At 50.8% G+C, this 15,404-nt stretch overlaps 1 protein-coding gene across 3 annotated transcripts in view; it reads right to left on the bottom strand.

The window, feature by feature from the left end:
- The window catches only part of GASK1A (golgi associated kinase 1A), a 33,119-nt gene that overhangs the window by 15,191 nt on the left and 2,524 nt on the right, over positions 1–15,404 (bottom strand). The window contains exons 3-4 of one of the 3 annotated variants that reach the window (XM_079794648.1): positions 15,250–15,354; positions 12,574–12,830 (exon numbers count right to left, since the gene is read on the bottom strand). Coding sequence is in view for 1 of the 3 variants with exons in the window: in XM_079794647.1 (XP_079650773.1) it covers positions 10,009–10,011 (3 nt within the window). In the remaining 2 variants the exon portion in view is untranslated. Of the gene's footprint in view, positions 1–10,008; positions 10,330–12,573; positions 12,831–15,249; positions 15,355–15,404 lie in introns of those variants that run through there. The other 2 variants (XM_079794649.1, XM_079794647.1) reach the window with 2 other exon arrangements.

The raw sequence follows: 15,404 nt of genomic DNA, 5'->3' as shown, positions 1-15,404 counted from the left end.
TACTCCTACGATGGTGGTAATTTTCTGACAACGCCCACGGGGTTACCTCCATCCCGTCATAGGGCTCCTGGGACCCTAGAGATGGGCCTGGGAATCCTCTGCTCCCTAGACAGGAGGGAGTTAACCATTGTGCTCTTTGTCTCTCTCTCCTCCCCACCCCACCCCCCCCCCCCCCGCTCCCCATTTACTGGTCGTGGGGCTCCAGTCTCCACGCTGATTATACGTTGGGGCAGCCCTGCTGGCCCCAAGAGCCCTCTCCGTCCCCATGACTGAATCACCATCTTGTTCCAGCGCACAGAGCACCAGTGTGGGAACACCGCAGAGAGAAGGAATTCTGGAGACCCTGTCATTTGTTGGAAATTTTCTCTGGTTGCCTTTTATTAACAGCCTTACATTTTGGTCTCGGGCTTGGGGAGGGAGGGAGTGGAAACTGCTGCAGAAAAAAAGTTAAGCACGTTCCCTCTGGGCTGTTCCAGCCTTCCAGAGATTTCTACTCTCTGGCCACTCAGGTCCTGCTAACACTCCTGTGGCTCGTGCCTACATTCATCATCGAGGAAATGCCGCATTTCCGTCAGAGATCCGTGCCCACAAAGGTGGAACTCTTCTTCAACCAAGTTTAGGGCTCCCCCAAATCTTAAGGTCAAGAACCCTTAAGTACTAAACGTATCGGGTGACCACTTTGTAAGGTATGTAAGTGTCTAATCGCCCTGTTGTACACCTGGAACTACTATCATGTTGTATCTCAACCGGAAAATAAATTAATTTTTTTAAGATGGAACCCTTGAACTAGGCACACGTCTACATCTATCATTTGATTACATCTTTCTCTAGCTCACCATTGCAGGGATGGTCCGCATGGCTGAAATGAAGGCAGTCCGTTTATAGCACACATCCCCCAATCCAGAACCCCTTTTCCTGGGAGCTACCCTGCAACTCATGCTCCCCCTGATGCTTCCCTGCAGGATCCTACTAACTGTCCTAGAGGCCCCGTTGCTGCATCTCCAGCCCTGTCTGTTGTCCAGGGGCCATGTAATCCCAGCTCCCATTAACTGAACACTTACTACGTGCCGATGACTATTGTACGAGGTGCTTTATGCTCATTGCAGCATGAAATACACCCACCCACAAGAGGGCAGTATTATCTTCATGGGGGACCTGCGGCTGCCACGTTAAAAGTTCACTGACTTGCCTGAGGTAGGAAGCAGCTTGAATCCAGTTCAGATGACCACTCACCCTCTGAAGTGTTCGTGCTTTAAAACTGTACCGAGTCAGGTGCTGTGACAATTACAGTTTAAACCCAGTCACCCTGGGCCAGTGCCAGGGAGATGCGTGAGTGTGAATGAGCAGCTGGGAACCTTTCCTGACTGCCACTGAAGTGACTAAACAGGGTGGCATTGCCCAGTCAGCCATCCGCACCCCCCCCCCCGCCCCTGCACCCACCAAAGAGAAGATTTTAACTCAAGTTGCAAGAGAAAATGCTCTGAAAGAAAGAAATACAATAGCACCTTTGTAGTTGCAATGGGATCTCTAAGGCACCGGGAGAAGTGGGGGTGGTCGGGGCCGGGGATAGAGAGAACTCGCTGGGTGAGCTAACTCAGACCAGAACCTGCAGGCAGTGGCCGGGTGTGCGGGGGAGAGGGGGAAGGCTTGGGGGTGGGGAATGCGAGTGCTGTCCAGGAGGCCACCCACTGCCAACGGCCAGTTCCTGAGCCAGGGTCCAGGTCCCCCAGGAGGTGCACACTGAGCGTCTGTGTGGACAGACAACAGAGCCACTCTGTCCAGGAGAAAGAGGCCTGTGTGTCCCGCCCACCCACCTCCCAGCACAGGGATGGACATCCCAATGGCCCATTCACGGGCCATCCCAGCTTCCAGTCCTCAAACCAGCTGCAGTTTTCCCCTCTACTGGACCCAGGCGTCCTGACAGTGCGACCCAAAGTCCCACCCAGCCTGGCTTCCGTCCTTCCACCCACCAAACACTCCTGCTTCGGAGCAGGGTGCTGGGACCCCCACCCCGCAGCTGCTCTGTGGGTCATCCGATTACTCTTGAGGCTGGGCTTCATTCATCTCCTTTGGGGAAACGAATGAAACGGATGAAGGCAGCTGTGGATCCTGCACTTTTTGAAATCGTGACCCTTTGATCAAGTTATAGGTTTGAATCTTCCCTTTCCACTCAAACATGTCACCAAGCATTTAAAAGTCCTAAAGCCACTTTTTAAGTCCTTGACAGAATGTCTTGAGAATTCCCCAGTGCCGGGTGCACTAAAGTCACCTCACAGCAGCGGTGCAAAGCCAGTCTGGACAGAAGCAAGGCCAGCGCTGGACAAGCCCAGTCTGCCCTGCTGATGTGCTCCCTGGCAGGAGCGCAGGGCCCACCATCGGCCTTCACCAGCCAGGCCGGCGGGAAACGTCCCTGCTCTGCGGAGACCCAGCTCGGAGCCCCTGCCCAGTGCAGCCTCTCAGGCTGGGAGGACCCTTTCTGCCCCGGTGCAGGTGCCCACAGGCGGGGGCCGGTCCTCTCTGTCCAAGCCTCACTCTCCTCACCTCCCATCCACACAGCTCCGGCTCTGGCTTGTCGCTTTTTTCCCTCCCATCCTCCCTTTTAGCCTATCCCCGCTGCTGTCTTTGCCCAGTTTTTTGGCTGATGGTGTTTCTGGAAAAATCCCTACCTGACTTGGCTCCTAAACGTGAAGCCGAGAACCTGCTGCCCAGCCAAGATGGAAGGATCTGAATTCTCCAGATGGTTCTGAAGAGGCTGTTTGCTCATTGCAAGCAAACACCCTCGAAAGCCAAACAAAAACTGCCCACAAGTCAACAGCACGTGACACAGCCCCTTCCCACCGCCACTTAGCAGAAACCCAAGCCCACGGCCGTTGGGGAAGCTGGGCTAGGTGAGGGGGGGCCGCTACAGCCCCTAACCGCCGTCCGCAGGGGCGGTCAGCTGGGCCTGTGGCCAGGAGGACGGAACCGGTGTGGCTGCGCTGGCTGGCAGGGGGCACCAGGGACCGCGGGCGAGGTGGCCAGGGCAACGTAACACTGTGGTCATTGAGTATTGCAGCGACATCTATCCATCTCACAATTAGAAAGGCAGAACCAATTCAGAGGATGAAGGGAGAAACGTCAAAACTTCACCACTGCTCTTAAGAATATCACATATTTATCTGTTTTATAGAATTAAAATGATTGGTATCATTTTCAAGTAAGTTGCTTCTATATCATGATTACTTCTAAGTGTGACTAAAGGACACATAGGATACATGAAAGTGAAGATGAAGAGAGAGGAGGAAGGCAGGTACACAAGGAGAGGCCTGTATACCCAGATGCCTGAGCAAGAAACTGAAGTCACTCCTGACCTGCCCTCAGGCCCCCATCTGAGGTCACCAAGGGCTGGAAGCTCTGCCCACATATCCCTCCCAGCTGCTCCCGCTCGCGATGCAAGGCCTGTTCCTCCATCCTGTCCACCAGGATCATTACTGATTGATCGTTCCCGACATTCCCCTCCACTCCACTCCCTGCACCTGCACCACCCCCAACTGCTGTCTAAAATGCAAACACAACTCCACCTCTCCAGGCTTTCTTCTCTCTCTCTCTCTCTCTCTCTCTCTCTCTCTCTCTCTCTCTCTCTCTCTCTCTCTCGGTAACAGCACAAATTCCTGGCTGGGTCAGGAGACTACTAGTGCCCAACAGCCAGGCTCTGCCTCCAGCCCCATTTCTAGGAGGTTTCCCCCAACTCCCTCCCAGCCAACTTCTGACGGATCACTTTTGCCTCTAGGGCTTTGCACATGCGGTTCCTTCTGCTAGGTTGCCTTCCCACTTTTTGTTGTTTTATTATTTTTTAATTTACATACAGTAAAAGTAAAAAACTTCCGTGTGCAGTTCTATGAGTCTTAACACATGTATAGATCGGCCACTGCCACCAACCAGCATGTAACAGTCCCATCGCCCCAAAGGCTCCCCTGTACAGCCCCTGTGGTCCCATCCTACACTTTCCTTTTCCAGACGGCACATAAACAGAATCACCCTGTACGGAACCCCCGGGATTGAGATCTTCCCCTCAGCATGATGCCTCTGAGAGTCCCCCCACGTACAGTCCCTTTTCTCTTTACTGCTGAGCCCGTGGTATAGATGGGTCACAGTGTGTTTCTCCAGTCCACAGCTGAGGGACATCTGGGTTGTTTCCAGCTTGGGGAAGTGATAAATAAAGCCACTACAAACATTGGGATCCAGGTTCTTGTACAGACATCTTTTCCTTCTTCCTGGGTAAATACATGGGATTGCTGGGCACACAGTCAGTGTATGTTCACCTTCGGAAGAAACTGACAAATTGCTTTCCACGCGGCTGCAAGGCTGAGCGTTGCCACTGAGCGTTCCTGTCGCTCTGCATCCCGGTCAGCACTTGATACTCAGGGTGTTTTGTGTTTGTAGCTATCCCAGTGCACATGTCACGGCTTTTCTTTTCTTCACTTGACAAAATCCAGCCTATCCTGAGACACTCCCAGTCCCCGGTCCTGGAGCCTCCGGGGCCCCCTCACTCCTCAGGCTGGGGGCATCCAGCACGAGGATCCCCCTTTCAGAGCATGTAGCTCACGGGAAAGAAACACTTCTTTGTGCTTCCCTCTCCCCTGAACCTACTACCTGCTCCGCCCCACATGCACGCCCACACAGGTGCACACACACAGGCACACACAAGCAGCATCACTGACTGCATATGCCCCGGGGGGCAGGGTCTGTGTTATTTTGGGTTGTATCTTCTACCCTAGCACAATGTCTGGCTTAGAGCAGGCATTTTCTGATGGATGGGTGGATGGATGGATGGATGGATGGATGGATGAGAAGGCAGCAGGGAGCGAGAGGGAGCACGAATATGCACTCATGCATAGACTGTGAATTCCCCTTTCGTGGCCTTCTAGATGTGCCACTCAAGAGTCCAAAGCCACTGGGAGTAAGACTCACGCCCTGCCCAATGGAGACACGTGTTCATCAAAACCAGGCAAGGCTTGGAGACCAGCACGAGGCCCCCACTGTTTCCTCATCTCCCTGCACCCCACATCCCCTCTCCCTTCCTTCCACTCTCATCCCTTCACCCTGAATTCACCAGCAGCTACTTAAAGCACCTCCTAGCTTCCTCTCAGTGAGCACTTCTGGAGCCATCAGGCCAGACCCTTGGGAATATGGCCGGACCCCAGGCCACTTCCAGGACCAGGTGTCTGTGCTTGTGTGCAGGACATAGGGGTCCACACAGAGAAGGGCAGCCCAGAGTCACCCACAAACCACCGCTGCATCCTCACTCTCAGGCCTGTAGACGCGGGCCAGTGCAGACACATCCAACAATACAGGGATGGTGCCCCACATGGCCCAGATGGAAGCACATTAGCAGTCACATCAAAAACCACCCAAGCAAAGGCAGCTCAGGAGGCTCAGCACCGGGGCCTCACGGAGACCTGTTCCCACGTTGGTACTGTGCACGGAGAGGGAGGGCTGGAGCTCCGGCCTCCTCCGAGGGGGTTGTCAGCATCTCTGCGCCCCCCCCCCCAAGCACATTTCTCCCACTGGCCCCTGAAACAGCCAAGGCACTCATTTCTTTGTGAGGCCAATCCCCCCTCCACCCCCACTTCCAATACACTGCTTTAGGACCAACTCCTGCTTGGTGTGGTTGGGCCAGCGGATTGTTTAAAACCCTCTGCTCCCAGCCAGCCCTGTGCTCACCGGGCTCGCGTACGCAGCAGGAGCTGCAGGTGAGGCGGGTGACCACACAGAGAGGGTATCCGATTCCTTCAGGCTCAGCCTGGATTGCCAGTTCGGATTCCAAAACTGGTTTCACTTCTTGAGGGACTCAAATGCCAGCGTTAGAGCCCAGGGGCTGCAGCTGAGTGGGGGCTGCCTTCCCACCCAGCACGGAGGCCCAGGGAACAAAGACTGGGCCAACCTCTCCACACACTGGGCATTTCCTGCCTGGTGGAGAGAGAGATTTAAAGGAGCAAGAACACTATTTTAGATAGGAACTGTCTGCACCGGATCCACACTTACCGAAGAGTCCCAGAGCACCCCCTTGACAGGTACTGCATGAAATGCGTGGTGATTTCCATAGTGTCTGCTTGACTGTTTGCTTTCGGTCCTGACCGAAGGAAACCCTATTTTTGTGGGACCTTGGTAAAACCCTCATTCTTCTTCTAGCACCTTTGGGGGCACCAAGTGTTTTCACCTCTGTGATTCCATCTGCTCCTTGTAACAACTGATTTTATAGACAAGGAGTCTGAGATTCAGAACACTAGAGTGTTTGCTCAGAGCCACACAGCAGCCTAGTCCAGCACAAACCTCATCCTTCTCAGTCCCTCTGCCTTTTCCCCAACACTCCAAGCTGCACCCAATGCCTCAGGCATGCGAAGAGGCCACTGTGTCTGTGAGGGGACCTGCACACTGAGGGGCGAGGAGAGGAAGAACTAGGAGACCTAGGCTCCAGGCCAGAGTGACCTTCAGGTCACATTATTTCACCTGGACTCCTTCACCTGGAGACTGACTCCCCGCTGAGCTTACCCTCCAGCAATTTTAGCTCTTGGTTCTTGCGAGGAGAACTGACCCACGTGTGGGCTCTCCTGGGACCCCCTTTCCCCCTCATGGTGCCTGCCTGATGACATGCTGACGGCACAGAACGCAGACGGGGATGTGCCTCCCACACTCACGCTCCAGGCCCTTGTGGGTGGCCAGCTGCGGTAAAATCTCTGATGAAGAGGCTGAAGCAACTTGTTCCCGCGAGCTTGTCTGACTTCACTTAGCGGGACACTCAGAAACCCATTTCCATGGGGAGTCAGAAGCTGGCCACGCGCCACTGAAAACAGCCCAAGTGGGAAGACCACAGCAGGGAGACGATTATAAAAACCCTGGTACTGAGCATTAGAAGGATGGTTATTAGAAATGTGGGCGTGGAAACACGCTTTTATAAAAAGTGAAGTAAAATCAGGTTGTAAAACTGTATGTTTGGTATGATTTCAACTCTTTAAAATACTGCTGCTCAAAGAGTAGGAAATACATCACAGCGAAAACCATGGTTACCTGAAGAAAGAAGTTGGCCGCAAGGCTGTCACTTATATATCCCCCAACAATCCGGAAGAAAACTTTTTTTTAATTTGTCAGTAAGTCTTCATGTATCAGTATTTTTAATCCAAGCCCGGAGTCTTTGGGACACATCAAGTCTCCCTCCGTTATTGTAAGGAAAGATGGTGAGTGCCGCAATCTTAGCTTTAGAAATATACACACCAAGCCTTGGCACAGGCTCATAGCCCCTTCGGCATAATCAAAACTGCCCTCAGGCCCTAACCTGTGTGGCTCAGGTGGTTGAGTGTCATCCCATGCTCCGAGAGGTCACCGATTCCATTCCCTGTCAGGGCACATGCCCGGGTTGTGGGGCCCTATCCCCAGTAGGAGGCATGCAGGAGGCAGCGGATCAAGGTTTCTCTCTCTCTCTCTCTCTCTCTCTCTCTCTCTCTCTCTCTCTCTCTCTCTCTCTCTCTCTCTCTCTCTCTCCTCTCCCTCTCTCCCTCTCTCCCTCTCTCTCCCATTCCTCTAAAATCAGCAAAAACCTTTTTTTAAATGCCCTCAGGTCTTGCAGCTCAGTGTTTGCCTTTGCAAAAAGGCATCTAAGGATTCCAGACTTTTAGCTTTACATTTCTAACTGAGGCTTTCCCATCTTATGTACCTTGGATCCATAAAATGATGGTGTTAAGGAATTACTGGATAAAGGCTTCCATCTTCAAACAAGTTGGGGAAGTTTTAATGAGCTTAAGGAGTTTTCTCTATGGAAGAATTCCCCACGAGGGGATGTAGTATTTATTATTTCCCAGATGAATTTCCCCCCAAACCTTCCATTTCAGAACTTGTGATCACAGGGTGGCAGCTCTACTGGTGCAGGGATTACCGGGGAGGTGCGGTTTTGAACCCCAGCCTTCTAGCCCTGTGGTTCTCAGTCCTGGCTGCACACTGGGATCACCTGGGAGCCTTAGAAAAATACCTTGATCCGGACCCCACCCTGGATTTGGTCTGGGGAGCAGACAGAATCAGAGCTGGAACTCCTTCTTCCTCACACCATCTAAGCTGTCCATGCTAAGAAGAGCCACCACCAGGGTTGGAGTTCAACTTCTTCATTATTCACACATCATCCATTTTTGGAGTGAAATGGAGTCTCGATGAGCATCTGGTCCAATCTCCCATTTTACAGAGGAGGATTCCCAGCCCCCTGCCTCTTCCTTTGCTGGGTCCAGCCAGTGCCTGGCTGCCCCGGGGCCCCAGGCTTCTGGACCACAGGACCCTCCCTTCCTTCAGAGGGAGGAGCAAAGGAAGCCTTCAGACCTCAAGGCCATTTTGCTGCCAGAGGTTGCCGTTGGGCCCCTATCTCTGGCAAGTGGACCCTGACACAGGGACAGCCTGACAAGTCTGCCTCCTCACACAACCCCAGAACTGAGGCTGAAAGCCAGGAGGGGCTGGCTCAGGGGAACAGGAAGGCACACGGCAGTGGAGCAAACACACCCACCCCCCTTCGGCTGCCAGAGCAGAAGGCAGGCACCTTCTCCCCTCCCTGCACTCGACCCCCCCCCCCCCCCCCGCAGGGCACCTGACAGGCTCTGCCACAGACACCGTTAAAGCTCAGAGACTCCTGCACACCAGGAAGGGCCCTCTGAGTGATGGCCTTGGCCTCCACTCCCGTCTGGCAACACTCTTGCCCCTGAGCAGGGAATTTGGTAGGAAAAATCTCTACACTTGTGTCACATTCTGTTTCTTCAATCACTCCCCCTTTTCAACTTTAATTTCTCTTTAGCTGCTTTGAGAAGAAAACTGAGGAGGATTGGGGACAAGGTGTTACTCGGAGGTGGGTAAGGGGGAGATGGAACATTCACACACACACACACACACACACACACACACACACACACACACACACGAGTGCGCGCAGCCTCAGAAGCACCTTCCTGAGCCCCAGCTCCTGTTGCCCATTTCTGGGCCTCCGGTGCCAACACTGCCAGGACACCCCTGCACAGGGAGCTGTTCTCCCAGAGACCCTCCCTCCCACGTGGAACCCCTAAAGCCCTTCTAAAATCCAGGCCCACAGCTACGCTCCCTGAGAAGTATCTCCTGAGCTCCAGTGTGCCCTCTGAGCATGGGCGGGGGGGAGGGTCATAGAAGCAGCCAGGAGAGCCACCCCAGGAACTGAAACCCCAAGGGGCAGGGCAGTGGACTGTGGGAGCCTGTGGGTGGAACCTGCAGGTAGCTTCTACCTGGAACAGAGCTAATCAGCAGCCGCCCAGGGGAAGCCCCTTTCCCAAAGCCGCAGGGGGGCTGCAGCTAAGCTGCCTCGGTCATGTTCTCAGAGGGTCTGGCCATCTTTTCTGCTTGCTGGTGTCTGTGAGCTCTGTCAATGGAAGAGGGGCTTTCACATGGTCCCCAGCCTCATGAATGACATCCCAGACTGGCCAGCGCTCCCACACCTGTTCTGTGGTCCTGGGAGGTGGAGAGGGGTGGGAGCCAGGCATTGGAACCTTTCCAGGGCCAATGTGATTCTATGGTAATAAACGTAAGGCATTACTTTTTAATATTCAAACGTGGCTAAGCTATAGACTATAAAATTCACATGCATTTTCCAGTGGAATAAAGCGACGTTTAAGGGGTCTCACACGTCTGAGGCTGCCATGGGTGCCTGCCAGAACCTTCTCCTCTCCCGGCCTGTGGATTGGATGGAGTTTGCGCAGAGATGAGAGGAGGTTATGGAATGTGCGGGTCCACAATGAAAGCCCAGAATCACGGTCCTCCCCACCAAGGGAAGCAGCAAAGCTGAGTGCCCCCGTCCTAGGTGCAGAAATGAAAGGCGCCCCTGCCCCCATGGAACCTTCGGGGAACAATTCAAGCCCGGAGGTCGCAGGTTGTGCAGGTTCCCCATGCCCACAGGGGTGCACGCTGCATGTGGCCACCTGTGTGGGAGTCCACCCCACCGTCCCACCGCGCTTCCCCTCCTGCGATTCCTACCATGTCCCCCACGATGGCTGGACCCACTCCTCGGTGCTCAGTCGGCTCACCAGCTCATCCTGCCACCCCGGCCGCCCTGGCACAGTAGCTTGCCAGGCTTCCCTGGACGTGAGTTTCGAGGACCAAAGGTCCACAGCTTCCCAGCAGACAACTCCTGGGTGTGCGATGTGCGCTGGGATGCTCGCCGTGGAGTTGATAGAGGAGGTCTGGGCAAATGCACGTGGGATCTGCGGGTCTGCGGGAGCTCTCCCGCAGCCTCGAGCCTCCACGATCAGCTAGGAACGTTTGCCGAGTTTGCAAAGTCCCTGCGGCAAGTCCTGGCCCAGCCTCTCCACTTCCCCGAAAGCGCGGAAGGGGGAGCTCCTTTCACAATAAAAGCCCTGCCTGGGGCAGCTGCAGCCGCCTAAAGCGGGGGACCCAGGTGCTAGGAAGGAACTGTCCCGCCCTCCGAGGGCTGATAAGCCAGGGCAGGAGGCAGGGGGCATAGCGCAGGGCCTGGGCGCATTGCCCAGATCCCGCCTCCAAGGTGTGCAGATGCGCTGCAAGCCGGCAATCTGGAGGAACCTGCTGGGCGTCACCAAAACCATGGTTCTCCTCTCCCCTGGGAATCCTGGTAAAGAGAAGCCCCTTTTGCTGGCATCTCATAGCCCCTTTAGGACAATGGAGTAAATGACTGATAGCGACCCCTCCCGGATAGCATCCTCCTCCATAGAGCCGCGCCTGTGCCTCTAAATCAACAGGTCTACCCGCGGGACTTTGTTGTGCACTTTTTCATTTGCTGTCCCCCTGCTTCCTTGCTCTCCGTGCATGCAATCCAGGGAACACTTGCCACCCACCCTGTTTGGTACTGAACGTTAATAACAAGCAAGAGGTACCACCGTGTTGAAAAACACTCTGGCTATCTACCTGAGTTAAATATCCACGTGCTGTGACCCAGCAAACCAGACGTGTCCCCAACAGAACTGCCTACAGATGTGCACCAAAAGCCAGGTAACAAGAATGCTCATGGCAGCATTCTTCTCAGTGACCCCAAACTGGAAATAATCCAAATATTCAAGAGATATGAGTGAATACGTCAACCAAAAGACATGTAAAAGGGTATGCAGAGTAACTTTTTTCACAATAGCCCCAAATCTGAAATCACCCAAATGTCCATCAGCCAGTAGTATATCCAGTCAATGGAATAGCAAACAGCAATTTGAAAAGGTCTCTGCTATATGCAACAACATGAATAAATCTCACAGACAACATGTGCTGGACGCATCGAAATATAAAAGTATACATACTGCCCTAACCGGTTTGGCTCCGTGGATAGAGTGTTGGCCTGCGGACTTAAGGGTCCCAGGTTCGATTCCGGTCAAGGGCATGTACCTTGGTTGTGGACAGCACATCCCCAGTAGGAGGTGTGCAGGAGGCAGCTGATCGATGTTTCTCTCTCATCGATGTTTCTAACTCTCTAGCCCTCTCCCTTCCTCTCGGTAAAAAATTAATAAAATATATATTTTTAAAAAACTATACATACTGTCCTAGCTGACATGGCTCAGTGGTTAGTGTTGCAGGTTCGATTCCCAGTCAAGGGCACATACCTGGGTTGCAGATTCGATCCCCAGCCCTGGTCTGGGCGTGTGCAGGAGCCAACCAATCGAGGCAACCAATCGATGTGTCTCTCTCACATGATGTTTCTCTCTCTCTCTCTCCCTCCCTCCCTTCCACTCTCTCTAAAAATCAAGGGGAAATGTCCTTGTGTTCGAGTATTAACAGTAAGTATACATACTAAATTATTTCCTTTGTATGCAGAACAGATAACCCTAACCTATAGTGTGGAGTAGAAATGGTTTACCCTGAGAAGAGGCTGGCTGGTAGGAAGCAGTGGGAAGCCTCCCGTGCTGTCTAGATCTGGGCAATGGGCACAATACCTCCCACTGTTGGCCTCCACTGAAGACTAACTTGCTATTCACAAGCTTGCTTATTCTCACTTATCAATATATTGTGACCATTTCCATGTCGACAAAAGTAACGCTCTTTCATGAGTTTTAAGTTGCCGTCGCCTTATTTTATTAAACACACTTTTAGGAATCTTGTCTCCCTAAGTTGGTTATAAATGCTGCAAGGGCAGGGCTCTGCCTTACAGATCACATGGAGAAAGAGAAGTTGGGACCTGTGGAAATAGTCAGACCTGGGTTTAAAACGGAATCTCGCCACTTCGGGCTGTATAACCGGACCAAAAAATGTACCCATCCAGCCTGTTTCCTCATCGACAAAATGGGAATAATGCCTACCTCGAGAAATTTGTTAGAAATTTTTAAATAGACAATGAATGCAAGGAGCTTAACACCTCACAGGTGCTCATCAAATGGTAGCTCTTCTCTTCCACCCTCACCAAGGGCTTGCTCACAGAGTCCTCGAGAAGGCTATGTGCTGGGGGGTGGGAGTAGCCAGGGAGAGGTCAATGAGGGGGAAAGGAGACATATGTAATACTTCAAATAACAAAGAATTTAAATTAAAACATAATAATGAAAAAAAAGCGGGGGGGTGGGGGGAGAAAAAGCTATTATGATCCCTTACCTTGTTCCTGTACCCAAGCAGCAGTCTCGAGGATGGATGAAGGGCTGCATCAATTCAACATGCTTCCCAATGCCAATCACTTCTTCTCAAGGTCAGCCAACACTCTTTAGCTGACTGCATCATTTAAGATCTGAAGATGAATTCTGAGGACTCAGGTGATGCGTATCTTGAATGGCTCTCCCAGTCATGGACAGTGATCTCCTTAGAGGAAATGCACTGAGCTTCACGGCTGGCAGGCAGGATCTGCCCCATCCAGGCTGGTCCCAGATCAAGGGAATACAAGAGAAATGTTTTAAGTAATGTGGATTTGAAGAAGTAAATAGCACCACCGTGTGGTCAACTTTCCATGTGGAAGCTGTTCTAGGCCTTGATTCGGTCTTGAGTTTTTCCTACCTACTAATGTCCCAGCTTCACAAGGGTGGAGACAGAACTCAGAATTATCCTATGACCCAGCAAGTACAGGGTGGGGCAAAAGTAGGTTTACAGTTGTTCATATGGAAAATAATCCAGTAATTAATAATAATACAAAAAAAAATAAACTGTTTCGCGTACTCACAACTACAAACCTACTTTTGCCCCACCCTGTATATATCTAGAGTATGTACCCACAAGAAATGAAAACATGTCTGCATTAAAAACTGTACACTAATGATCATATCCTATATAATAAAAGGGTAATACGCAAACTGACCGAATGGCGGAACAACCTGTTGCTATGACGTGCACTGACCACCAGGGGGCAGACGGTCAGCGCAGGAGCTGCCCCCTGGTGGTCAGTGCGCTTCCACAGGAGGAGCGCTGCTCAGCCAGAAGTCTGGCTCATGGCTGGCGAGCGCAGTGGTGGTGGTGGAAGCCTCTCCCGCCTCTGCGGCAGCCTAAGGATGTCCGACTGAGGGGCCTAAGCCATCAGTCAGACATCCCTTGAGGGCTCCCGGACTGCAAGAGTGTGCAGGCCGGGCTGAGGAAACACCTCCCTCCCCCCGAGTGCATGAATTTCATGCACCAGGCCTCTAGTTATTCATAACGCCCAAACTGTGAAAACAACTCAAATGTCCATCAACTAATGAATGGATAAGCAAAATGTGATATTATCCATTTAATGGGTATTATTAACACATAAAAGGAATGGAGCACAACATGTTACAAAATGGAAGAACCTTGAAAACCTGTTAAGTGAAAGCCAGCTGAACATGACCATGTATTGTATGATTCTATTAATATCAAATATCCACAACAAGCAAACCTGTAGAAACAAAGTAAATAAGTGGCTGCCTAAAACGGAATGTGGGGAGAAAGAGGGATGGTGACTGCTAATGGACATAGGGTTTCTTTTTTGAAAACAAAATGTTCTAAAAGTAGATTGTAGTAATGCTAACATGAATCTGAATGTGCTAAATACCGCTGAACTGTACATCTTGAATGGATGAACTGCATAGTTTGTGAGTTATACCTCAATAAAGCTGTTTTAAAAAGGACATGAAAGCAAGCTTTGTATATCAACATGAATAATTTTAATGAATGAAAAACATTAAATCTAGGAAATGCATGTGTCAGCAGAACAAGAAAATGCATACTTGACATCATTTCAGATGGCTCTTAAATCAACTCCTTACTCTGAAAAGTGGTATTTAAACGTAAGGAATTAAGCCTTTGTCCTGTCTTCCCAGAAGAGACGATTCTGAAGAATTTTTAATTTTATGGCATATGTCATCATTTTAGCTAAGTACATACATCTTCTTATTTTTGCACTGTATCCTAAAGGAAAGGAAAAATCAAAGTATCTGTAAACTACCTTAAAGTATGTCAATATAAAAAATATAATTTTAATATATTATCAAGAAAAGCAAAAATAAATTTTTCTATCTGTTCTGTTGCTTAGTGGACAATATAATAAGACTACACTGAGTTTACCAATTTTGTAAAACTAGGGGAAACTGGAAAAAGGTGATTACACATAACCAGACAAGTATTTACTATTATTTTTAACCTTTTGCACTCGGATGTCGAGATTAAAATTACTCTTTGATTGTATCAATAATTTGAAATATAAAAAAATCCAAATAAATAAGTTTGTATGAAAAAGAAACTCCAGTTTTTTATTCTACTGCCGCGCTTTGTAAAATCTGGGGTATTTAAAAAATTAAATCCCGAGTAGAATAAAGGAATCGAGAAAAAAGCAAGCGAGTGCAAAGGGTTAAGAAATATTTATTGTTGAAAGTATTACATATGTCCCTTTTTCCCCCCATTGACACCCCCAGCCCGCCCCACCCCAGGCCTTCACCACCCTATTGTCTGTATCCATGGGTTATGCATATATGCATACAAGCAGACAAGTATTTAGAAAAAAGTTTCTACACATCCCCAGGGATCAAAGCATCCCAGTGCGTGAAACACTCAAGCAGGGTGTTTACTACAGTGTAAAGCAAGCATGTTTACTACAGGGTGTTTAACTACAGTGTCAAACTCGCAGCCAGCGGGCCGCATGCCTCGTTATACGAGTTTGACATGCTTGGTGTAAACGGATAGGAAGCAATGAATCACGGAGCAGTCAGAGTGTGAGCAAGGATCCCAATGCACTCCATGATGCTTTTCACAAAGAACACACATCTTTCATTTTGATGAAATAAAAGCAAAGGAAAAGACACCGCTGGCAAGGGCGCCCCTTGCTTAACTCACCTGCAAGGTCTGCTCTCCAACTCAGGGCTCCCTGTGGCTCGATGAAACACGGCTCTTTCCCTTGTTCCAGCTGAGAGATCAGAGCTGGTTTGAAACTGGGTGATGCTGCTGGAAGGAAAGAAGATACAAACTGAGCTGTAGACAGAGGTGAGGAG

This window comes from Cnephaeus nilssonii, assembly GCF_951640355.1.
Source record: "Cnephaeus nilssonii genome assembly, chromosome: 17".
NCBI classification, from domain to species: domain Eukaryota; kingdom Metazoa; phylum Chordata; class Mammalia; order Chiroptera; family Vespertilionidae; genus Cnephaeus; species Cnephaeus nilssonii.
This window is presented reverse-complemented; position numbering and strand designations above follow the sequence as displayed.